The sequence below is a fragment of the Apis cerana genome, linkage group LG8 (genome assembly GCF_029169275.1).
Source record: "Apis cerana isolate GH-2021 linkage group LG8, AcerK_1.0, whole genome shotgun sequence".
Classification (NCBI taxonomy): Eukaryota; Metazoa; Arthropoda; class Insecta; order Hymenoptera; family Apidae; genus Apis; species Apis cerana.
Window position 1 is genome coordinate 5,255,223 of NC_083859.1, and position 25,451 is coordinate 5,280,673.

The following is a 25,451-nucleotide window of genomic DNA, read 5'->3' on the forward strand; positions in this document are numbered from 1 at the left end:
ATTCGTTAGTGAACAAAGGAACGCGCGGAAATACTTTCAAATAGTGTACTCCGGACGGTTATTTTGCAAATTAAACAATATATTATTAAATCTTAGTGTTTATATTTCATTTCAGTTAAATTAATTTACTTCAAAGTTATTGTAAAATTATAGTTTTATAAATTCTTTCATTGTGTTTGCATAATTTTTCAAAAATTTTACAACTATCTTCTGATATTCATTTTATTCAATTAAAAAAAATAGAATGAACATAATTTGTACATAATTGTGTTAAGATTTTTCTTCAAGGATAAAATCTTTTTTCATAAAGCAACGAAAGGTATGTATACTTTTTAGTAATAAATAATTTATTCACTTAAAATGTTATCCAAAATTTAAATTTAAAATTTATGCTAATTTTTTTTACAATTCTAAAATGTTACACATACATAATATAAGTAAATATATATTAAATATATAGTGAAAATATAATATTTCAATAGATATGAAAAAAAATATAATTATCCATAAAATTTATCCATTTTTGTAAAATCATCGGATTTAAATCGAGCAACGAATATTTCTGGCGCCATATTAACTTCTGCATCGATCTTTTGAAATATGTGACTATTACGCGTATTATTTTCATTGAAAGTATTGATTTTTTGTGTATTTGCAACAAAATCAGTTCTTTTGATTGAATCACCATGATTTTCTTCGTCAGTATACCATTGAGATATCATTTCTTTAAGTGGTTGTAAATGATTCACATTTTTTTTAACCTTTTCCAATTCTTCGTTACAAAGTCGTTCTACTTCCATCAATTTTTGTTTATATGCGTTTGCAACCATTTTCCATCGAGCATTGTATCGTTTCTCTGCTTGACTAAAGGAATATTCATCTTGATATTTAGCTAACCTTTTTTCATATTCAAGTATTGTCAATTCTCTAAACGTATCCTCAGAAGTAATATCTAAAAGATCTCCTGTATCATAAATTAATCGATTCTTTGAATATTTTTAAAATATTTTATGTTTTATCTTCTAAGAAAGATTACCTAAATTGTTAGATAATGGTGATTCAGCTGCATAAGCTGCTGCAGCTGCACGTGCAGCTGCAGTTGCTTCTTCCAAAGCCAATTCATCATCTTTTTCACGTAAGAGTTGCAATTCTTCTCTTTCCTTCTTCCAAAGTTCTATTTCCTTTTTTAATTCTTGTTTTAAATTTTGCATCACTTCACTAAGAGATTCTATGCGTTCCCGAAGAATACAACTATTAATTATGAAAATTATTCAATAATACAACATATAATTGTTCTTTTTTTGATTAAAAAAGAAAATATTATATACTTTATTAGAGTATTACATACTTTAAATCTTTATCATCTTGATCATCCTCTGCTAATTGTGTACCTTCTAAAATCACCAAGTCTTCTGGTTGTTCGAGAACAGCTGAAAGTTTCTCTAACGAATCATCATTTTCAGAAACGCGATCATAGTTTGGTAACACACTTCCAAGATCTAATGTTAAATCAGCTTCTGCTAAATCTTTTTTACCCTGTTCTTCATCCAATATTTCTTTGCATTGATTATCAACATTTTGTATGCTGTCCGAATTGCTCGAACAATCTGTTGAAATTTCTGTCGATGACAAATGTTCGTTTTCCATTATGATAATTTCTTTGTTCTTTCTTGAGATTACCGATTTGACAAACTTTTTAATCAAAGATGGATGATTATTTAAAAATCTAATTGATTGAAGTTATTTCTCTTTACGTACTTCATTTTATGATATGATATTGTTTCTTCATTATGCTTTTTAAATTACTATAAAAAATAAAATTCCATTTATGTTTACAAACATTGTATATTAGTAAGGATAAATATTTAAGGTGAAAAATAAAAATATTGAAAATAATTTTCTATTCTTTCTATTGCTTTATAAGAACGATACAAGTATTTAAGTTGAAGTTATTTTTACATTTTCTTTTTGTACATTTTTTATCTATATTTATAATGCTTGTTTCTAATCATAAATTATCTAAAATTCCAAAAAATAGGTATGTATGCTATTTAGACACGTAAAATTTTTGATATAAGATGACGGTAGTGAGTGACCTCTTCTACCATTGGTATCGATACTATGCTAGTTTAATAGGTTATTATTGATTTTTCTTTATTAAAGTCATGTATTTAAAGAAATCAATAATTTTTTTGCGATAGAAATCAAATATTTATTGATTATAAATAAATTTAATAGATGAAATTATTTTCGATTAATTAAAATTAGACTTTCTGTCATAGATATTAGTTATATTAGTATAGGTTATGTGCATTGATTTTAATGATACTAGTGAAAGAAGGAAAATATATTTATTAAAATACAAAAGTGTTGATTTTTTGTATTAAAATCTTTTTAAATTAGTGACAAAATTTTTTAAATTTAATAAAAGAAACTTATATTTTGAAACATAATGACGGAAAGAGGTTAATTTGAACTTAAATATAAAAGGATTTATGCAAATATCCTTTGTATCAAGGTTTTTTATTATCAAAAAACATGTTTGTATACCTCTGGTCACTAGTGTGCTCGTATTTCAGACCAGTTATAAAATGGTTATTAAGGCATACAACGCAAATGTGCGAACTTCAAAGAATTTGTTATGGAGAACTCTCTGGAGCACCAAGAACACTAGCTGTAGAAAAATCTCTTAAGTTATCTAAAAATGCAAATATAAAAACTCTTTTAATCTACTTGAATGATCTTGCTGATCAATGTGCATTTACAAACCAAGCAAAACGAAAAATTGTAAAGGAAGCTATTGAAAGTGTATTGGTAACTAAGAAAATAAACCCAGCAGCTCATCCTGATTTTTCTAAATCATTTGGTAAATGTATAGAATTAATTTGGGGCTATAGACAACTTTGTGTGGAATGTGAAGAGCTTAGGAGAACGCCTTATGATGCTGATAATCCAGATCATGAGTTATTACTATTAAAGTTATGGAATTTATTAATGCCATATGAGCCTCTAGATGCTAGAGTTACTAAACAATGGCAACATATTGGCTTTCAAGGTGATGATCCAAAAACTGATTTTCGTGGAATGGGAATTTTGGGATTAGAAAATTTAGTTTATTTTGCTCAGGAATATCCCAGTGCTGCAACACATGTATTATCGCATTCTACACATCCACGTTATGGTTATGCATTTGCCATAGTTGGCATAAATTTAACAAGTATGGCATTAAAATTACTAAGGGATGGAAGTGCTAAGACTCATATTTATAATTCTTCAAAGGGTTTTCCAACAATTCGTGCATTTCACCAATTTTATAGTTATCTTTTCTATGAATTTGATGGATTTTGGATTGACTCAAAACCAAGCAATATGATGGAATTTTCATGTATACAAGAAAAGTTTGAAAATAGTATCAGAATGGCATTAGCTGACACATCTATGATTTTTAGGATAAATATATCAGTTGATAATGTTTAAAATATATGAAATATTTTTAATTAATAAAACTAAATCGTGATCACAGTAAATATACTATTGCACAAAACTACTTCTATAATATGTAAAACAGTGTCTTGTGAGCGAATAATAGCATTATTGTGAACTATGATGATATTAAGACATAAAACAAAACAATTATTCTGAAATTATTAAGTTACAGAAAGATACAAAGAATTTTAATACATTTGATATCATATTTTTACTTTATTTTTTTACTTACAATAAAAAACTAATAAAGGAAATGTATTGTTACCTAATGAATGTGAAACAGTTTACATTCAATTTTATTTAACAAAAATAAGTTAAAGTACAACGTTTATCCAAATAAATATGTTACTTTCAATTTTATTTAATTTTTAAATAGATCTGTGTATAATATATAAGGTATTTTGTTATATTAATTCAGATTTTTTTTCTGGGAAGAAAAATACCATGATATAATAGATATTTTATCATGTATTTAATAGCAATAATTTTCATTTAAAAGTATTTATTGTAAAACATTTGTTTAAAAAATGATAGATTTGCAATGACTATTACACATGTTTTATATGAAATAAAAAATGCAATTATTAGAAATATAGACGTATTTTTATCTTCTATCTATATTATGGGCACTAATCAAATATAATAAAATTAGAAAAATAAAAGATTATGTAACTTGTTAAATATAAAAATAAAAAGTTGTCTTTAAGTAAAAAATTTATATACATATACATATATATATGTATGTATATATATATATGTATTGTGCTTTATATAAAATTATAAGTGCTAATAGCTGACAAAGTACCCATAATATATATCTTTGGTAAATGAAACAATTAGTCCTTCTTTTGTGGAATCTCAGTTTTACGTCTAAATTTAGAAGCTACAGAAATGATAATAAATACACCAATTGTTATACTACCGAGTTTCATTATCCACGGATTTTCACGAAGGAAATTTGCAATCATTTGTACGAGATCATCGCTAAAAATAAAAATTTTTAATCAGAATTATTTTAATAATTATAATAATATCTGCTTATAAAAGGCTGAATCTATTAATAAATGTGTTCAAACTTACAATGGGCTTTGTGGTACAGGAACAGATTCCGCACGTGCGTTTTTATACCATTCTTTTGCAAATGATACAAAAGAGTTAATATCATATTTTGTAATCTGATAACGATACATTTTTCCATGTCTAAATCTACAAGTACAAAATAAATTATGTTAAATATTGTAACATCATTATATTATTAATCCTTTTTATTATTGTAGATTTTTATATTATTATTATTGTTTATTTCTTAAACTAGATACTTACAATATAAATTCAGGAGCTTTATAAACATTAAATCTTCTTGCTGTAGATGCTCCAGTTGTATATTTATCAATACGTGCTACATTAACCCTTTGCTTTAATTTTGCACCTACAGCTTCCCATCTTGCAATCATTCTAACACATTCCACACAATCTGTACTATAACTATTTAAAAAAAAATATATATATATATATGTATATATTAAATATCTTTAAAATAAAGTATATAAAATATTAGGAAGAATTAAAACCTACAACATAACAAACCAATCTCCAGTTGTAGCTCCACTACTTGCTTGAGTTAAATGTTCAAAAGTATCATCTGTTAATTCTTTTACTGTAGGTTCTTTATTTTCAGTAAACATAGTTAAAATTTCTTCATCATTTAATGGACCTAAAAAAATATTAAATGTAAATTTATAAGTTAGTGAAGATATTTTTTATTAATATGTATACCATCATAAAGTAAAGGCATTCCATGTCTGAAAAATACAAGTGCTGGTTCTTTGTCAGCACTATAAAGACGAAGCAACTGACTATCAACAGCTTTTATAACCCAGCTTGACAATGAATTTACCAAATCTTCCCTTAAATGAATCAATTCATTCTCATAGTTATCACATGTCGTACAATCCTTGCTTGCTATAAACATATGAGATATATATTCAAATTAATAAAATTATAATTTTATATATATATATATATACATATACATATAAATCATGATGAAACAAAGTTTATACTATGAAAAAAGAAGGAAGAAAAATTTAAATTATAATTTAAAATAATTTAAAATCAGAAAGTTAGGCTAAGATTATATAAAATTAATAAAATTGGTTTTTCATTGATTTTTCATAAAATATTATATTTTAAAATTTTCTATAAATTATATATTATAATTTAAAAGATTTTTGTAATTAGATGAAAGAATAAATTTAAATATATATATACATATATATATATATACACATATATATGTATATATACATATATACATAAATTAAAACTCACAGAAAAGTACGACCACATATTTTTCAGTTTTTATGAGATTTATAAGCTCTTCATCACTCACTGTTTCGAGACTGGCAGAATAAACGTCAACAAAACTACATATCAAGATGAAAAATATGATTCGTAACATTTCGTATTGAATTAGATCAACAATATTGTATAGAATATTTTCACGGACAACTCGTACACGTCAAAGAGGTTAACATTCATGTTCTACTTCATCTTATTTCATTTTCTGGTGTAACTGTTTTAAATCACAGAAATTGTCATTTATTTTCTATGTTTCTGTGAATAATCTAAAATCAATTTGATTATTCTATTACTTATAATATTTTCTGAGATTTATAAAATTTTTATGTTGAAATAATATTTCATAGATGTATTCAAAATATTCAAAATATCTTCTGATTTTAAAATACCAAAGAAATTATAAGAAATAATAGTATTTATTTTATATTTTAATTTATTTTATTAAATAAAAATAGTTAACATAAATTCAAATTCTGCATATAGCTTTATATGCATAACTTTATCCATATTATTTTTTCATTTTTGAGAGATTTTTAAAAAAGATGTTTATTAGTATTTTATTACATACTATTTTATTTTAAGGACTTTTTTTTTAAATTTTTAGCTATTTGTTCTTTATATTCTTAAAAAATTTTTATGTTTTCAAATTTCTTTTTGAGGATAAAATAATATATATATAATATATAAAAAAAAATATTTTTTAAGAGGAATAATATATTTTTACATTTGTATGTTTAAAAAAATAATAATTAACAAATAGAATAATTAATTCCATATAAATATTTTATGAAAATAAATTGAAAACATGAAATTTTTCAATGTTTTATTAATCAATCATTTCAATATATAATATTTTATAATTGTATAATATATTTAAAAATACATTTAAAATTATAATATATTCAATTTGTTATCTTTCAATATTCAATATTCAATATGTTTCGTTTTTAACAACTCAGTCGTTTCTTAATTATTATGTGTTAAATAATCTTTAACTTAATAGTCATGTATAAAAGATCATTATATATGATGATCAATGACATGTGTAGAAGGTTAATAGCACGTGATAGTTATCTCTAACATGCAACGCTTGCTGAATTGATATCAACTATTTAACGTATGTACAGTATGTACACTGTTTTGTAATTGACGTATTCCACGTTGCAAAACGGTATACATGGAAATCAAAAATAAATTGCGCGATAATTTTAAACCAGCAAATTTATTGTAAAAAATTTTTCGATCAAAGCAAATTAATTGTCAAAATAAATGATATAATAACAATATATATATATTTTTTGGCAAACTATAATGATGCCCATACTTTATTCCAAGTATTAACCAGTAAGTTGATGGCATGATAAGAGTACATTTAAATTTTAACTTTTTACTTTGAGATATTGCTCGTTGAATATCTTTACGATCTTTTTAGTTGGGGAGCTTCCGTGAATCTTCACGGCCCTGGTCACGAATCAGAAGTCGAAGGTCGAGTAGTATAGTGGTAGATGGTAACGACGTAAATCGTGACGCATATAGTAACAATGTATGTCGAGGGGGATATGCTGGTATGTGCGGAATCGACGTCGGTAACCAGTACAGGGTGGCTGACTTCGTCGAAGCGACGTTGGGAAGAATTCACGGGGTGGTTGGTAGTCGCGTGCTCTCATCGTTAGGTGAGCAACTTTTGTATGGATGTAATCGGTTTACCAAGTATTTTTGCGACTTATTGTTACCCATATCAAGATCGGGTTCTTGTTTTCGCGACACGCAAAACTTCTGCATCGTCGTGAGTATAAATATTACCTTTCGCAAAATACCGCTGCACGAGGCTTTTAAAAAAGAAGAATGTTAATTTTAATTTAATCCTAATTGAGGACCATGTATACTTTACAAATCAATGAACATGCATTGAATATTTAGGAATATAATTATTACTTTTCTTTTTTTAATGATTATTCAATGTTTAAAATAGAAATTCTTTTGTAATTATTACAAATAATATGTAGTATATAAATATTATATTTTTTTCGCAACAAACGAGGAATTTCTTCTTACTTTTTTGTAGAAAAACTTAGTGACGTTATCGGTAATCATATGCACGATGTTTTATTCAAAACTATTTAATTTTTTAACAGTTATCTCGAATCGAATATATGTAGATTCACGCCATATTTAATTCAGGAAAAAGGGAAACGATTTTGTGTGGATATTTAAAAATAAAACGTTCAACGTTGCAGAATTTTATCTGCTTAATGGTCTCAGTTTTGAAAAGCATATTCATTTTATTCGGAAGATTTAATTGTCTATGTTAATTCAAAAAATGTTATGCTCATTTAAATATGAAAATTATTGTGATTTTCTTATTGAGAGATTCAATAGATTATAAAAATTTAAATACCGTATGAGATTATAATATCTCATTATTAAAAAAAAAAATATAGGAATAATAGAAATTCTATTTCCAAATGGAATAATTTTAATAATATCATTAAAAAAATATCCCAAAGTTTTTTCATTTTGTTTTTAATTAATTAATATATACATATTATATTATATATTTATATATTTAACAAATTGACCATTTCTTTTTTTATATCCTGTTATATTTTTCACGTTTTTATTATCTTTTTGTATGAACTTCAAATAGAATTAATTTTCAAAAAGAAATTAAAAATTTAATAATATTTAGATACATATAACATGTATGTATTTTCTCTTTGTATTTTTTATTTTACGGAATATGAAATGAAAATTGTAATTACTTAATATATTTTTTTACATGATAAATACATTTTATATTATATTAGAGAATAAAATGATTCAATCATTGAATCTTTTATGTATCGTTTTTCGTTTTCTTATTTTATATTTTCATATTGATAATTTCATATTGCACAAAGATTGTAAAAAAAGTGCCTTGGAAAAAATATATCAAATGAAAAATATATTGAAATTGGCCGTTATATAAATATTTCATGGATATCGATCTTAAATACATTAGAAGACTTAAAATTAAGTTTCATATCATTCTATGTTAAGACTTAAAATTAGACTTAATCTACAGTAATCCTAAAATCTACAATTTATGTTAGACACTCAATGTTCAGAACTAGTGGAATTTAGATTGGATTGCAAATTTCTTAAAATTGAAATTTAAATTACATTTTCCAAAATCCGGAAAAATTTAATAAAATGAATAACACATGATAATTTGAAGTCTATATTAATATGTTTTTCTCATTTAAAAACGAAAAAAGATGAAATTGCGTTTATTAAAATATATAATTATAAGACTTTTTATTAAAAAAAATCTTCATATCTTTGAACCTGATTTTCTATATTAAATTCTGAATTTTAAAAGATACTTAATTTGCAGTCTTTTATTTTAAAAGTAGAATTTTTTTTTATTAAAAATAGATATTCGAGAAAAATATCAGAAACGTGAGCAAGCAATTGAAATTAAAATCATGATGAATGATAATCAAAACGAATGAGAATCGGAAACTTTATACGATACGTTCCTGAATACAAAGTTTTCTTGACGAAAGGACAATATAATTAGATATAAATTAGATAATATCAGATATTGAGATATTTTTTCGTGAGTGAAATTATCGTATATATATTATCCCGTGCAGATTGATGCCGCATTTTCTGTCGAATATCTTGTTAAATCGATAGATGATAACGAGACCGAAATACTTTGTCGTGGAACACGAAGTTTTTAGTTTTTATTTCATTGATTTCCTTTTATTGCTCTTCATCCTTCGATTCGTCAGTTTCCTGATCAGTTTCTTTCAAGTTTCATCAGACGATTTCAATTAGAAACGAGTTCAATTTTTAATCGGTTAACTCTGTTAATAAGAAACTTGAGGCAATGAAATTCAATCGGACGATAATTACCAGCGAAAATTAATTTACAATCTTAATACCATATTGAATTCTTAAGCTATTGGAGTTTCGAATAAATCCAATTGGATCGGATTTTTTATTCGTTTCCTAACCACTTCTCAAGAGCATCTATTTGATTCATCAGAGGATGCATGCTCATGTATTATGTATATGCGTGCTCCTTTACACGCGATGCTTATGATTTGTTCATCCTTTTATTAAGAGGAAGATAGCGGGACTGAAATGGCGCAGGATATCCCGAGGACGACGTACTTACCGGAAGTGGAGGAGGATGCAAGAAAGGAACGAGAACGGCGAACTGTTCAAGAGGGAACTGCTACGTGGAAACGACGAAAGGAGGAGTTGCAACGTCAAAAACACCGAGAACAGCGTGAAGTATGCGTCGTAAATGATTGTTACACGAAAGCTCGAGGATCGTTTACGTCAGTGGCCTTTGCTGCTGACCACGACCCTCTTTAGGTTTATTTCGTTTCGTGTCGTTGTCCTTGATCGGATGAAGATCAATGCTGGCCTTCGTGTCGCCGACAAACCTTATTTTTTTCCCTTGTCACAGCGTTTATTCGAAAGCCTTGCAATAACTGGTGAATTTACGAGTACGTGTGAAAGATTCGTAGGACTTTCAAGTGATCATATTGTTGTCCAAGTATTTTAAATTGAAAATTTTTTTCTTCGACGAGATTTAGCGTAAACATGTGAATTCTAAAATGGTTTTTTATAATTTTAATTTGTGTAAACCGTATCATTAGTAGCCGCGTTATAATTACTACATACACATGTATCTATCTTGGTAGTTGTAAGAAATATTTCACTAACGAGCGCAAATGTTCTCTTCAAGTTTTAATGGAACTCGCTTGTACCTTTAATATTTGTTGGTCGAATTATATTTTTTATCCATCATTTTTGTATGGATTACATTTCACGACGCGATATATTATGACGGGTCAAGTGATATTTACAATTATATTTATAGGTCGATCTCCCTATCTAATTAAAAAAAGGTATAATTTATTACAATTAAAAGAGGATGAAAATAATAATTTTAATTGCGATTCTAAATTTTCTTTCATTTCTCTTTAACAGTTTAATATACAGCATAATTTATTCTAAAGATAGTTTTTCACAATTAAAAAGAAATAAAAATAATAATTGTTTTAATTATAAATCTAAATTTTCTTTTAAAATTTTTTATTTTAATCTATAAATTAATATATATTAATATATTTTTTAAAAGTGTAATTTTGTTTTAAAAAGGTTGTAAATATCCATTTTATGCAAAAGCATCAAGAATATTTGTTTGTATAAAGTCAAGCTTTTTTTTATCGTAAAGAATAATTTTGTAAAAGATTCATACATAAAAGTTCATAAAATCCAAAGATTAAAATATTCAGATTCGTAAAAGAATCTTAATTCAAAATATTATTATGTCATGTCAATGTCAGAAGAGTAGGTATTAAGATGAAGTAATTTATTTAATAATAAATTTATCCGTGAATTGTAGTAACGAGTTAATTTGAATTTCAAAATTTGTGATCTGTAATTCTGGCATTAGAAAACATATTTTTCTGCAAAACGGATTATTTCACGTTTTAATGAAAATGTTCTTGGTAAAACCAATTTAAAATAGGAATTTAAAATGTCTCGTTCTCTTTTTGTTTGAAAAGACATTTTCATCATAAAATTTTTCCCTTACATAACTGTGTAATATTTCGATGTAAAATTTCATGTAAAAAGATATTAAAAATATTATATTAAACGTTGAAATTATTTACATACGAGATATTTAAATTAGATATTTAAATAATATTTTTTATTGAAGATTAATAAGATTTTAAATTTTCCATTTGCTTGTTATGATAATTGAAAGCACATTTTAAGAAAATCTGTTATGTATATTTTTTTATATTAATTTTAATATTAATTCCATAATTCTTTAGAAAAGGAAAGTTTAATTTCTTTCGAGTTTTTAAAATCCTGATTTTAAAAATCTCGATAAGCGTGAAAAGTAGAGTTTTGAAAGTAAATCACGGGTATTCATTCTTTAAAACAGTTATATGGACAATGTGGTCGCAATAAATGCGCAGTAGAAATAATCCGTGCAAAGTCAGACATGTAGAAGCCGTAGAATAGATACGTAGATACAGCATTCTTAATACAAAAATCAATTTTTGAAAATAATATTTACTATTTTTATATTAATTGCATATCTCTGTCTAATATATAAATAACTTGTAAATAAATGTAAAAAGATTTATCTGTAAAAAAATTATAAATATAAGAAAATATTTTTTAAAATGAATCAAATAAAAAAATCAAGTCAATAACCAAATCTTTCTTATTCTTTTGCAGCTGCAGCAACTTTTGAAAAATTATTCGCCTTGGGGTAAGCCAGGTGGTGGTGCTCCTTGTGCTGCAACTCTTAGAAAGAAAAACGTCCCTTTAGAACCTCTGGAACTATCAAAGTGTCACGATTTTGGTCAGGTAAAATTTTAAGGAATTTATCTATTATATACACGTATATTTAAATGACAAAATTAATTCGAAATTTTTATAAAAAAGAAAAAAAAATATTAAAGAACAAATAGATATTTTATACATATATAATTTTCATTACATTTGATGCGAATTCGATTGTTTCTGTCAGATCACGTTCTTTTTTTATCTATTGCGTGATTATTCGCTATGTGCTTTTTATTTATTATTTTTACATTTGCATTTTCGACCGATGGATTATAGATTTTTATCGATCGATATAAATCCACGATAATAGCAATTATTTTTTATTAAAATTGTTATATATTCAATAGTATTAAAATAAAAATCCATAAATCGATTTCATATGAATTAATAATTAATTTCAATTTTAATTCGTATTATTTAATCCTTCATTAATTAATTTTGATACATCAGATTAACAAATTTAATTAATTTCATTGATTCCTATTTCTTTATTAATACATTTATAATAATATATAATATATTAATATATTAATAATTCGACATTTCTCTAAAATGTACTCTCAATTTATATAAAAATATGAAATAATATGATTTCCGATCTGGAACTTTTATTTAATATAGTATTAGTTCTTGTTGCAATGTTGATAATTAATTTATCTTCAACTTTTATCAAACAAAATTACCACTTTTAGATTATATTATAGTTGATTATAAATAAATTTCAAATATCAAAATTACAAAGATTACACAATCTTCTATTTCAGCAAAAGTTAAAACTTTTATATCGATGAAATTTTATTTTTTATTCACTTACTTTTCTTACATTCCAATATTCGTATATAATGTATTGCCTTACTTTTTAATTTCGTTTCTCCACGAATATTTTCCTCTGATTAAAAATTATTAGAATCACGTGCAAATAAAATCCACAAGTTGGTTTAATTTTTAATAAAAATGTACGCTCTTTTTATTTCAAGTGCTATTATTCAATGTCACACGAAACCTTGAATGAAATTTGTTTCATTTCCATAAAGTAACCTGTATATGTGACTTGTACCGGTCACCAAATCAAAAAAAAAATAAAAAAAATAAAAAACCACGCGAGAAGGCAGGAACAGTGAGATCGCGAAATTCCGGGCACGAAAATCTAAGAATATTATTCCTCGACGTGACGTTATATACAAATATAAGTGGAAGGAAATGGGAAGGTTGGATCGAAAGTTGTTTGCAAAATTAGGATTCCTTTGTTCGAGGAGAAACAGCGGCCAATTCTTAGCAAAGGATGTCGTTCTAATCCTTATTATCCTGCCACGAGAACCATTATCATCGTAAAGAACCGTTCACTTCTGCTTTCGGATAACAAGCATGCAAACATTTGCCTTCGATATGTTCCCAATGACGCAAGTAGACAACGATCGCACGTTCGTGATCGTGATTCGAGATCTAGTTCACAAAGATTATTTGCAATTCAAAGTTACGATAAAAATGATATAGTGTGTGCGACTCTTGTGTCTCGTACAAAGATATAATCTTCGATTTACGTATTGCATATTTTGTTCATCCTTGATTTTTACTAGTTCAAGTTTAACGAAGATTAAAATAATCGAAGATTAAAAATAATTGAGGCTTTGATAATTTTTCAGGGAGTCGTTTTTTTTCTTTTTTTAAAAATTAATTTCATGGCAAATAAAATATTAAAAAATGATGTAAAAATGAAAAAAAAAGATCCTTTTAATACTATTAAAAGATAGTGGTGGTAGTGGTATGACGACAAGATATTGGGGGTTAATCACAGTACTCGTTGTCGCGGTTGTGTTGATAAAATCCGTCGTGATATCGTCGTCATATCAGCGACATTGCCTTTCATTAACATCTCAAGCTCGTACACGAACCCTCTTCGCCATCCCGTTTATGACTTTGATCGCCTTTATATCGATATTCTTATGTACTTGTTAACGAGCATCGAGAAGATTTTTCCACGGATAATTTTCGATCATTAAGGTAATTCGCTTATTAGGATGTAGATGTGAAAGTTTTACTCAGTGTATTTTGCATAAATTTAAATTAGATCGTACAAATTGAGCATATACATTGAGGAATCCGCTGGAAACGGAATTATCCATTTTCTTCGCATTTTCTTTCATATTTAAAATTCGTTCCAGTTTTATGATTAAATCTTCTTCACTTTTCCAATTAATTAATTTTTTTTCGAAGTGAAAAAATACTTTATATTTATTTTCTCGTATTAAAGGAACTAAAACATTCTTTTCGAGAAATATTTATTTTTGTAAAAAGTATAAAGATGTGTTTGCAAAGTTTTCAAAATTTCTATTTTACATTTTTGAAATAATGTTCGTAATGTTCGCAGTTAGGATGAAAGAAAGAGGTCTCTTTCTTTCTTTTTCTCTTTGGAGAAATCTTATTCAGAATAATTATGACAAAGCAATGTTACAAACGTTTTAAAATAAGTGGAGTTTGATTCATGGATGGATACGTTGGAGAAATTCTTTAATGGGCTTTCCTTGTACGGTAAACGTGAAACGTGTTTTTTTTCTCGGCAATAACGTCGATAAAGAAAGAATGTCTACATGGTTAGGTGTTCTGCCCGTTTTCTGGACGTATCGTTCTCCGATCACGTAAAGTTGGAAACGTTTCTATCGGTATCCTAGCAAGAAAGTCAATTTCTCTTGCAGATACGGAAAACCTTTATATCGAGAGAATTTTCGAAGAAAATTCCAACGAAAAATTGGATGCAACGTCATCCCTTTGTTTCGGGAATTCGATGTTAGTCAAACTTCGAATCCGGCCATCCCAAGTTTCATCTCGAAAATTAAGTATTCACACGAATAAGGATGTAAAATGTTGCGCGAATAGATTCACGCGTACAAAAATCAAAATCGAAGTTTCTTTTCAGAAACTAAAACGAACGAGGATAGAAAAAAATATTTCTTGCGGTGCGGGGGTGTAAATTCAACGTTTGAACATTCATAAGAAAATTGGAAAAAATTGAAAAGAAAGAAGAAAAAATTTTCTAGCAATATGAGTCAAATTGAACATTTGAAATGAACGAGAACGAGGACAAAGTTTCTTCAAAAGATAGTTGAACGATGAGTGGTAAAAATAAAGCAGTCAGGGAGATAAATTCAACACTTGCGTGAATCAAAAGTACGAAAACAAAGTGGCAATCGAGTTGTTTCAAGTTTCTGTTAGCGCTCAAGTGGTGAATTCGTCTCGAATATTAGGATACGCCGGGTGGAATGATTTCAAGCACGTGCTTGAACACGGAACAGTCAACTCGTGGATGTAGGAAACGAAGCTTGGAAACTGCTTAATATGCTATGACGCCGTGTGCTTAGCTGGCACCGCTCTGGCCCTGGGGTCGACCTGGTCCGGGTGGAGTTCCTTGGAGGGATCCCAAGTTGCTGGGTGTGCGCTTCCTCGAATCCATGGTACGCATACTTCCTGATGCGTTAGGTATTAGGATCCGCGATCAGCTTGTTAGGAAGGCTTCGTTTCTTGTTCTCGAATTACTCGCTTGTTCTCAAATTTTTGGATTTGTTTATTCGTATTCTAGAGAGATTCTAAAGTAGAACTAGAATTTGGAAGAGGAATCGCGCGTAAAGCGAGTTGATACTTGGCAAACGACACAATAATAAATCTAAGAAGAGTTAAAATTTTAAGATTTTATAGGATTTTAATAATATTTAATAAGATATAATAATTACTTTGTATTTATAAAATATTGTGGTATTGTGGCATTAGATTAGAAAAATAGATATAAAGAAAATTATATAAAGAATTATGAACGATTCCTATAGTTTTATTTCAATTTCCTCTCGTGATTGATAAAAATAAAGTTCGGTTTACTCGAAGCTTCAACAGAATTTTTTCCAAAAAGAAAGAAAGAACATGCTCGCAATTTAGCAGAGAAACCAATTAACTCGCTACAAACAAAAATCATAAATTACGTGTCAATTTACGTGAAAATTACGTTCAATTCAAATTCTGGTTATTCTTTCGTATCTCCCTATAGTACGTTCGTTCACAACATGTTTCCTTTATATTATTTAAGAGATCGCTTAAACATGTTGCCTCTCACCAAGTCTCTCGCCTGCCTGAACTTTTTCAGGTCGACTGGACGTTCTTCACGGCTTTGTACATAAACGCATCGAAACGTCGCCGGAAATTCAACTCTCCAACGTGTAATTTCAACATGTATATATAGCACACACTATGATCGAAATTCGCCTTTGCTTTTTAGATCCGGGATGCATGAACCGGATTAGCAGAGGTTAATCGTCCGACTGAATCCTGAAAACTGTAATAAGATTTAATTCAAATTCCCGGCGATCTTTTCATCTTTGACCCGCGCGTCGGCGGACACGCAGGTTAAATCTTCAATTCGTAGATACGGATTCAACGACGCGTATCGTCCCAGATTTTTTCCCCTTGGACCGAATATATCATCGTGCACGTTGGATGTACGGTGTAAACAACGTTTGAAGTGGAAATTAGCGTTTATATTAACGCGCTTTCGAGGAAACCGTGGTTGAGTTTTCGTGGAGATCTACCGCCAAATGTGGATCCTTTCCTTTGGTTTTCTCTCCAACGCAGCTCCAAAACTCTTAATTTTTAATCAACGTCGCTGAAACGGAGGAAATGCCACGTCACTGCGTAATCGAAACAATCTTAAAATTTAAACTGAAACTTATTAAGCTCGTTCAACTCTGTAAACCCGTCTTGGTTTTTCCTCTTCTTTCCTATTCCCCTCCTCGAAGATTTTTCAACCGTCGAATCTTTGCTTCGTCCCAGAATCCACCGTTGTTATCTCTCTCTCTCTTTATACTTATCTATCTTTTGCTTACCGATGCTCGAATCTGTTTCTAGGGCATGGAGGATTAGATTTATGGAGGGTTTTACGTTTTTCCCCCGTAATAAACCTCGCACAGTCTAACTAACCAGTTAAGCGGAATGATGTTGATGAATGGACGAAGCAACGAACGTTAAGTTGCGTCTGGCCAAGCGATTACTGATTATCCGATGATAGATTCCTCTCGTCAACTTTATTGCTTCCCCTTCTCGTTATTTACTCTTTGATTTATCCTCTTTTCGTCCTTTCTCCTTCGCCCGTGTCCTCGATTTTAGGTATTTGCTTTTAATCAAGTTCTCAGCCGCGAAACTTCCATATTTTTCTTTTTCGATCCCGATATCGAAAACGTGATTAAACAAGATCAATATTATATACCTACCGATTTCAATTACAGTTTCATCGATTTTTAGCGCGGACGACAAACTGTTTAACTGCTCGTTCGATCTTAGATTAAGTCATTCGATTATGAGTTATTAGGCTCGAAGAGTTCGCCAATTTTTCCCTCTCCCATAATGTATATATATATATATATATAAAATTTTATTGTCAGGAAGCTTTATCCTCTCGGATTAATTGTATCGCCTCGAGGGGACGGCGTCGCTAAAAATCTTGCAACAATCCGTGAGTAATGAAATATAAAAAAGCTCGCATAAAAGTAGAGAAATGGTCGCGAGATTATGCATAAAATTTAGAGACAAATGGCACCGTCGATATACAGAGGCCAGAGCCTTCCTTAGATCCTAGAAAATCGAACCAAGTCGAAGCAAAACAACGTGAATACCGAATGAATAGCAATTGCCCGACCGAGCTCGATTCCGTTCATGCAAGTTGCAGCATTCAGTTTTATCGCTTTCGATCGTTTCAGGGATGGACCAGTGATTCGACGATCGAGAGGTTACACGGAAGGAACGTTAATCCTTTACCGGTCACGGATATGAACAAGTTCTTTGACGATCGACCAGAAGGTAAATCGGTGGAAATCGTGTCGAGGTGATGAATATCCGATTTCTCAGCTCGGTTCGTTCCCTTAGGTGTCGCCACGGGTATGCAGCTGGCGAAGAGCTATTCGAAAAATCCTTACAACGAGGAAGTTCAAGTGTACGAATTGACCGGGGGCGTGGAATTGGTGCCCCTTTTAACCACCAGGCGTTATTGCTCGCGATCGAAGGGTGCTCGTCACATTGCCACCGACGCCACTCGACCTGGATGCACAATAGACTCGTACGTATTATCGTGAAATTCTTGAAATTGCTGTTTTCAAGAATTACTTTTCGTTTGCATAAGTGATTTTTGGTTCTCTTTCTTTGGTGCTAAGAGTATTATTAGAGAAAAGGTGAGATATCTTCTTGGTTTTGCTTTTATTCTTGAATTTTGGAAAAGATGTGAAATGAATTTAGATGAAATACTTTTAAACTCGAAAATCTTTTGAATAAATTTTGGGTGAAATACGAAGCATTTGACAAAGATAATCAAAAATTAGACAGAACGGCACAAGTATATGCAGAATTTTATTCCATATGATGATAATAGATCCATAATAATATCGAATTTACAGTTCCAAGCTCTCTCTCACTTCTTTTTTCTTTCTTCAAAAATACAATTATCCTTGATATTCCATAAAATCACGATTATAATCTCTATTCGATTTAATTATCGTTGTTAAAAGATGAAAACCTCTATCTCCATCCATTCTTTTTCACTTCATTCTGCCAATAAAGCTATCCCTTTTGTAGAATTAGTAGATTTTGTAGATTCCATTCGATTGACCCTTGCTCGTGTACAATCTTGACGTGTCGAAAGACAACACCATATCAAAATGCGACGAGGCATGAGCCTACAGTGCAAGTCTGGTTAGCGTTGTTACGCTACCCGAGGGATGTAACTACATTACAGGTAATCAACTCATTGACCCGAACTCTCTCTCGCCCCCGAGAACTTCAGCTGCTCCGCAGCATCCTACCGAATGTTTGTCAACGTTACAATCTGTCGCTTCGTATCGCTCGTCAACAGTTTTCCGCTTGCAATATCTTCGTAACTTTCTCTCCCCGGAAAGCGTTCGGGTAATTACACGGTGAAAAATCGGCGATGACGGCTGCCACGCCGAGCATTGTCCCTCCCAATCATCTCGCGCTTCGGGATACTGCTTTCCCTTCTCTCATCTTCGAGATCTTTTTTTTAAAATTACGAAAAAAGGGGCGAGCGCGAAGAGGAGAAGGGCGATCATTCGAGGGATAATTCACAGCCGAGGTTGTTGTCTTTCCAGAATTTTAATACGTCTTGGAGAATTAGTGGCGATTGATAATTGGAATTTTTCATCTTTCAACTTTGGAAATTTCCTTCCAATCCTTCTATATCTTCCGATCTTCGTTCGAATCGATCGAAAGTTATTATTGGGTTCGTTGAATTATTTAAGATTCATTAATATTAAAGAGAAGAGACAGAGAGAGAGAGAGAGAGAGACATTTTGACATTTTATTGATCGTTGTTCCCGATAAAACAAATAAATATGCAACTTTTCGTTCCTTATTTTCAGTCTCGATCGTGCAAAATTTTAGAAATGTTTCAGTTTAGTTTCGTGTTAATTAATTTCGAGTTCTCATTACTAATAATGGAGAGCGCAAGGAATATTGTTTTATCGTGACGTCGTTATACCGATTACAGAGGGGGAACGCCGAGAGACTAATGTATAACAAGACACTTTGATAGCGTTTAATGGAATTTTGTATGAAGCAGCCGTCAGGGATGTTACGTTGTTTATAATACGGTTGGACGTCAGCGGAACACTGCGGCAATTAATCATCGTTGATTATCGACTGCTTTATGGAATAAACGAAAACAGGATCGAGGCCATGTATATCTCGTTACATGAATTTGAAATGGGTATATCTTTATAAATAATCGATCGTTACTTTTCATTCTTCCCCCTTGCGAAAATAACGAGGAATGTGTAAAGGTGAATTCTAAAGAGCTCTGTTTCTAATTCTTTTTTTTCTTGTGTGTTTTTTTAACGACGGGATCCTCTTGAAAAAATATTGTTGGTGAAAGAAAAGGAAGTTGGAACAATGCGTTGCTCCTATTTTCACACCACGTTCTTGTTAATTCAATGATTAAAAATTTGATCCTCCGTGAAAAGGGTCACCAACCATTTCAACACTTTCTCCTTTCGTTCTTTTACATTCTTATTTGAGAAATAAGGTTAAGGTAAGATTTGAATAAAAGCATCTCTATAAGATAATGATCCTTTCCACTTGATGATTCTATTTATTTTCTTCTGATTAATTTATTCGCTCTTGCGTTTCAATCAGAGTTCATTAGAATCATGATATTCCACAACAACTCGATTTAGATATTTTTGTTTTGTATAAAAGTTTTATCTATACGATCGATTTGTGCTCGATTCCCTTTTCCTTATGAAAAATTGGAAAGGCAAAAGCAAACTGTTTGGATTTAGACGATACGGAAAGGAAGAAGAATTTTATTTGTATAATGTCTTCCACCTATTAAAGAGCAAATACCTTACAGCAGATTACCGCCCGACAAGTCGTGATGTAGGTGTCTCACAATATAATACCACGCTTATCTTATTTGTTTGGAAGACTTAAATCTGTCGAGACAGAATTACAAGGAATTATTTCAAATGCACGTCTGAATCTTTGAAGATAACTTTGAATAGATTTTTACAATCTTTCTTAACGCTTCGGATCTTCCCGTTCTGTAAGGATTAATTCTAAAAAAAAAACTTACTATTAATTCAATTCTTGAAATTATTTTTTTCAATGAAATAATTTTGCGAAAGTTAAGTATTATTCAAGTATAAAGATGATTTTTTTTATATACCATTTATTTGTCTTCATACATGGAATATTTTACTATTCATCATTGGCTATTACAATGAAAAAGGATGATTCGAATAAAAACTGAGAAATATTATCATTTCTTTCCTCTTTATTCCCTGAATACGAGAAACGGAGGTGTTTCGTTAAATTTTTTTCACGAATTTTATTCCTTCAGGAACATTGATAAAAGATATACGAAACTACTACTAGGATAATATTCTCGTAAAAAGCGAAATACGGTTCAGAAACAATATTGCAATAGTTCTCCGAGTACCATAGAAGTTTGTATTGCGGTGGGTTAGTCTCTCGTAAGTGGAAGCTTGGTAACAAGTAGTTGGTGTTTGCTGTATATTATTGTCGTAAAAAAAAAAAAAAAAAGAAAAAGAAAAGGTCCTGATATCGTTCCTTGTGGTTTTTGTAGACACTTTTCTTGCTTCTTACGTCTCGCTTAACATGTTTTCACGTTTCATCGTGATATTTGCCAACTTTCTAAACGCAATGGGTCGATGAAACTTTTATAGATTCACGACAAGTTTATCGGAAAAATTGAGAAGAGTCTTTCTTTATTCGAAGAGAGTTGCTTATACAACAGTTTTATTTCGTCGTCGAGGCATTATTTTTTTTCTTTTTTTACTTTTTTTCTACAACTGCATTATTTTTGGCGGATTAATTTTCGAGATTGGAAAAAAAATTATTTTCTTTGATTATACGTCTTATAAATATAATCGATTTCTTTTAAACCTAACGTGATATAATTTTTATAACCAAATTTTAGCGCACGCATCTTATCTCGTCTATTTTCCACAAAAATTGTTCAAATTCGTGGAAAAAATTGCAATCGATCTTTCTATAGTATTAACACGAAACATTAATATATAATTTACTTCACATAAATTGTATAAAATTTAGATACATTGTATTAATCTCGACTACGCTGATTTTATTATTTTATTCCTGATTGTAGCGCTTAAGAATATTCGATGCGAACAATACGATTTTAAAATATTCATATTATTATAAATTTCATATATATAATTTCATAATCAAAGTTATTTGAACTGATAAAATTTAAATTTATCGTCGAAATATTTATACGAACATCATTGAAAATTTTAATAAAACAAACCGCAATTTGATCGATGCTACACGCGATTGTACATCGCAGCTGTTTTTGAGCGATCGTTTGACGATCGTTTAATTGGATGTTTGAGAAAAGAAAAAGAAGAGCTCTCTTTCGACATGCGAGTCCTTTTCGAATATAAATAATTATCATATCCGTAACATAATATTTATTACATGTTTCGCAATACAGTTTGCGAAATTGCGAAGTTGTCGCTTAATGAAAACGATTTGTGTTTTTAAGTCGCAAAATAACAAATAAGGACACTTTCGATGTCGGATCTTTTATATTTTGACCGAGATTATTCGATTCGATGCATTCAGAAATCGAAGTGATGTGCGTTAAATGGCATAAAAATTTGTGAAGTTTATTTAAGATGATTTTGTCGATGCAGCTTGCGAACGTTAGAAGTTGGAAATCGCGAGTACATCGCTGAACTCTGTGATCAAATGCGACGAAAAGAGGAGAAGGCATTGGTAAGTGTATGATATATATATATATATATATATATATATTATATATATTTATATAGTTTTTTTAACATCTCATAGAGAAAAATACAAAAAAATAATTTTCTATTTCTATTTATTAAAATTCTAATTTTTTGAGAATAATTTTTTTCATTGATTCTTTTTTAGAAAGAAAAGATTGTCTTTCGAATTATAGTGATCGAAAATTTAATAAAAATTTAATCCTTAATAAATAAATATCGATCCAATGTATCAAATTTTAAAAAACGCGATAAACGTTGAAAATCTCAAATAGCCCTAATTTTTCAGTCAAAAGATTACAAATATAATAATGATATTATTATTAGTATTACTTTAAATTACAATTACATTTACGCTATCCAAATTAATCAACTTTCATCTTGCGCGTTTTCCGCTCTAATAAATTGCAAACACAGAAATTAATTACGTTTAAAAATGAAAGAGCATCGAATCAAAAAAAAGAAAAAGAAAAAAATAATCCATTCATTCATCAGTTCCATTAATATAATAAATTCCATTAGCTGATTCGAAATTTTAATACGAGCTAGATACATCAATTTTTATTCCTTTGCCAATCACTTAATTATCCACGCGATCAATTCCGATCAATTCGGGGATCTCTTAGTAATAGTGATTAATTCTCTAACAATCTTGCGCGCGTTTATATGTGTAAAATGGTGGAAATTTCGTTTCAGGAGGAGCGAAGGATGGAGCAGGAAAGTTGTCGCAGACACTTCGATACTTGGAGAAAGTTGTGGGGCCGACCGGGTCACGGAGCGCCCATAGATCACGCCCATCGTAACAATCTCTACAACATTCTCTACCGTCCGGCCATCTATTGAATTTCCACTCGCACACGGAAAATCAGAACTGAATTTCCCACTTTCTTCCCGCGCGATCGAGCAACTCGGGAGAAATCTCTTTACGTTGGGGAAAAAGAATTGTTACAGGGCGGACAACTAGGTATAAAAGATAATGCTAGTTTCTCGGGTCTACAATGGGACGATAGAAAGAGATAGAAGGGAGTTTCTCCCTTTAGCTGAATGGATTTACCGTGTATTATTGTTAATATTCGTCTCTTGGCGGTGGATAGATAAGTGACAGGATCGTTACAGGAACAATTGAAGTTGTTGAGGATGAAAGAAATAGGGGAAGAGGGATACCATGGATAACGTAATGTGTAGATAATGACGTGAAGTAGTGTGCAAATTAAATTCATTAAATTTTAATAATTGAAATTCTATGGACACGCGTTTAAACAATTATGCCAGTTTTCGAGAAACTAAAATAGAGTACTTGAATATTTTATGTTTACTAGATATACTGTTATAATTTTTTAATCTATATATATATATGTATATATAGTTCGAATTAGATAGAATTATATTAGAAATGAATTAAAGGATTCGTAATGAGTACTCTTAACAACTTTTTATTTTTTATTAATCTCGTTCGATTTTTATTATTCGTTATATATAATTTATGGATCTCTTTTGATCGGAACAGAATTCGTTATTTCGTTTATTTTTCTAACATATTCAAATTATACGATATTATTTAAGTAAAAAGAATGCACCACGTAGAAAAAGAATATCTATGTATAATACCAATTCATCACGAGTCCTGTCTGGAGGGACGATAAGAGTTTGAAGGATGATTTCGTGTATCCACAGAAATATGGAGAGAGAAATCAGTAGTACGAATGGCTTTCACGTGGTAATACACGTCGAATCGAGTGAGGGAACGCGTCGGGTGAGGTATTAAATTTCATGAAAGCCTATCAAGGCTGCGAGGTGATGTTTGATAAAGTAGAGGCGCGCTACGATTGACCAGACCTCAAAGGAGTAATCTCGAAAGAACTACCTACCCTTGGAGATCGATGATTTTTAAATTTCATGAACGCCAAAGAACGTGAATTTAAATATGCTCGTATGTGCGCTTCTCTTACGCGTTTCCCTCGTGCCAGGGGATATCGACTTATATAGAAAATAATCAAAAGAAAAGTAGAACCGTCGATCCAACACAGGTATCCTTAAAATCTTTATTGGTTACTTCGGTATCAAAGAGCGAGAACACCAACAGGCGAGCGTGGAAAGAGGAAAGGCGGGGGAGGGGGAGGACGAAAAACAGTTTGCAATATCGCATGCCATGCTAAGTGGGGCGAAGCGACTGTGCGTTTGAACACGGTATTCAAACATCTGCAGTATTTCATAATATGTATTTCAAGGAGACAAGTTACGAATTGAAAGTTAGGCATCAAATACCGTCGTTATTCGAGCCGCGTTGAAATTCAATGGAATTGCGTTTAAAGGAACGAATGCGAGATATATCTTACAAATTTCGTTCGTTTCCCTTTCAGGGAGAAAAGACGAGAAGTAATACCGCGTAAAGTGTTCCTTTCAGATATATCCTGCCAATTTTGTCCTCGTACTCTTTCGAATACTTCTTTACACCTCTTGATACCGTACAAATCGGATTTTATATCAACGTCGTTTCGATTATTTCAATCATTCAGGAATAATATTCATAAGTTAAACGTTTTTTAAAATATAATTTTTGCGTTTGGAATTTTCCTCGAGTTCATTAATAATTGAAAATAATCGAGACGAATGATACAATTAATACCGTGAAATTATTTTCTATTTAGAAATTGTCGTTAATATAAAAAGCATCGTCCAATAAATATAATAAATAAGAAATCGATAAATCTGATAATTTATAAATAAAACGAAAAACCTTTCTTAACGAACGTCGAAATAAAAATGAATACGTCTAATTATTTATTAAATATTAAACTTTTCCTAACAAACATCCATTCCCGCAACTACGCTTATTAAACGCTTATTGAATTAAAAGGTGAAACGGAGAAATTGCCCCTCCCCCAATAGACGTCTTCAATTCAATTCGGTTGTTGGTCC

General features: G+C 29.9%; 4 protein-coding genes across 13 annotated transcripts; 2 read left to right on the top strand and 2 right to left on the bottom strand.

Annotated features, from left to right (window-relative positions):
• Positions 1–13: 13 nt before the first annotated feature.
• On the top strand, positions 14–25,296 carry LOC107995336 (uncharacterized). 9 transcript variants are annotated; one of them, XM_062078269.1, is made up of 8 exons: positions 14–319; positions 7,280–7,520; positions 9,962–10,134; positions 12,106–12,237; positions 17,952–18,051; positions 18,118–18,307; positions 22,437–22,518; positions 23,229–25,296. In XM_062078269.1, the coding sequence occupies exons 2-8, from the start codon at positions 7,415–7,417 to the stop codon at positions 23,373–23,375; spliced, it is 930 nt and encodes a 309-aa protein (XP_061934253.1). In that variant the 5' UTR covers positions 14–319; positions 7,280–7,414; the 3' UTR covers positions 23,376–25,296. The 9 variants fall into 9 exon arrangements, with proteins under 9 accessions (XP_061934253.1, XP_061934257.1, XP_028521281.2 ...); XM_028665480.2 differs by lacking the exon at positions 14–319 and adding an exon at positions 5,873–6,015; XM_062078268.1 differs by lacking the exon at positions 14–319 and adding an exon at positions 6,937–7,191 and having other exon boundaries at positions 18,100–18,307.
• Positions 327–1,666, bottom strand: LOC107995334 (uncharacterized). Of its 2 annotated transcripts, none has more exons than XM_017052782.3 (3): positions 1,349–1,666; positions 1,037–1,251; positions 327–952 (listed from the first exon to the last, which is right to left on the bottom strand). In XM_017052782.3, exons 1-3 carry the CDS (start codon positions 1,645–1,647, stop codon positions 501–503), a joined length of 966 nt encoding a protein of 321 aa, XP_016908271.1. In that variant the 5' UTR covers positions 1,648–1,666; the 3' UTR covers positions 327–500. The 2 variants fall into 2 exon arrangements, with proteins under 2 accessions (XP_016908271.1, XP_016908270.1); XM_017052781.3 differs by having other exon boundaries at positions 327–964.
• On the top strand, positions 1,796–5,448 carry LOC107995335 (ELMO domain-containing protein 2). The gene is made up of 2 exons (XM_017052783.3): positions 1,796–2,038; positions 2,580–5,448. The coding sequence occupies exons 1-2, from the start codon at positions 1,995–1,997 to the stop codon at positions 3,475–3,477; spliced, it is 942 nt and encodes a 313-aa protein (XP_016908272.1). The 5' UTR covers positions 1,796–1,994; the 3' UTR covers positions 3,478–5,448.
• Positions 3,679–5,954, bottom strand: LOC107995338 (thioredoxin domain-containing protein). The gene is made up of 6 exons (XM_017052787.3): positions 5,818–5,954; positions 5,263–5,448; positions 5,062–5,200; positions 4,810–4,971; positions 4,567–4,692; positions 3,679–4,470 (listed from the first exon to the last, which is right to left on the bottom strand). The coding sequence occupies exons 1-6, from the start codon at positions 5,945–5,947 to the stop codon at positions 4,323–4,325; spliced, it is 891 nt and encodes a 296-aa protein (XP_016908276.1). The 5' UTR covers positions 5,948–5,954; the 3' UTR covers positions 3,679–4,322.
• Positions 25,297–25,451: the final 155 nt, after the last annotated feature.

Coding starts and splice junctions, on each gene's coding strand:
- LOC107995336 (XM_062078268.1), top strand. CDS start 7,415: ATGTGCGGAATCGACGTCGGTAACCAGTACAGGGTGGCTGACTTCGTC. Junction 7,521..9,961: donor TCGCGTGCTCTCATCGTTAG/GTGAGCAACTTT, acceptor CCTTTTATTAAG/AGGAAGATAGCGGGACTGAA. Junction 18,308..22,436: donor CCTGGATGCACAATAGACTC/GTACGTATTATC, acceptor TTGTCGATGCAG/CTTGCGAACGTTAGAAGTTG.
- LOC107995338 (XM_017052787.3), bottom strand. CDS start 5,947: ATGTTACGAATCATATTTTTCATCTTGATATGTAGTTTTGTTGACGTT. Junction 5,201..5,262: donor AATGCCTTTACTTTATGATG/GTATACATATTA, acceptor ATATTTTTTTAG/GTCCATTAAATGATGAAGAA. Junction 4,693..4,809: donor AAAGCTCCTGAATTTATATT/GTAAGTATCTAG, acceptor TTGTACTTGTAG/ATTTAGACATGGAAAAATGT.
- LOC107995335 (XM_017052783.3), top strand. CDS start 1,995: ATGCTTGTTTCTAATCATAAATTATCTAAAATTCCAAAAAATAG. Junction 2,039..2,579: donor TCTAAAATTCCAAAAAATAG/GTATGTATGCTA, acceptor CTCGTATTTCAG/ACCAGTTATAAAATGGTTAT.
- LOC107995334 (XM_017052781.3), bottom strand. CDS start 1,647: ATGGAAAACGAACATTTGTCATCGACAGAAATTTCAACAGATTGTTCG. Junction 1,252..1,348: donor CAAGATGATAAAGATTTAAA/GTATGTAATACT, acceptor CATAATTAATAG/TTGTATTCTTCGGGAACGCA. Junction 965..1,036: donor ACCATTATCTAACAATTTAG/GTAATCTTTCTT, acceptor TTTATGATACAG/GAGATCTTTTAGATATTACT.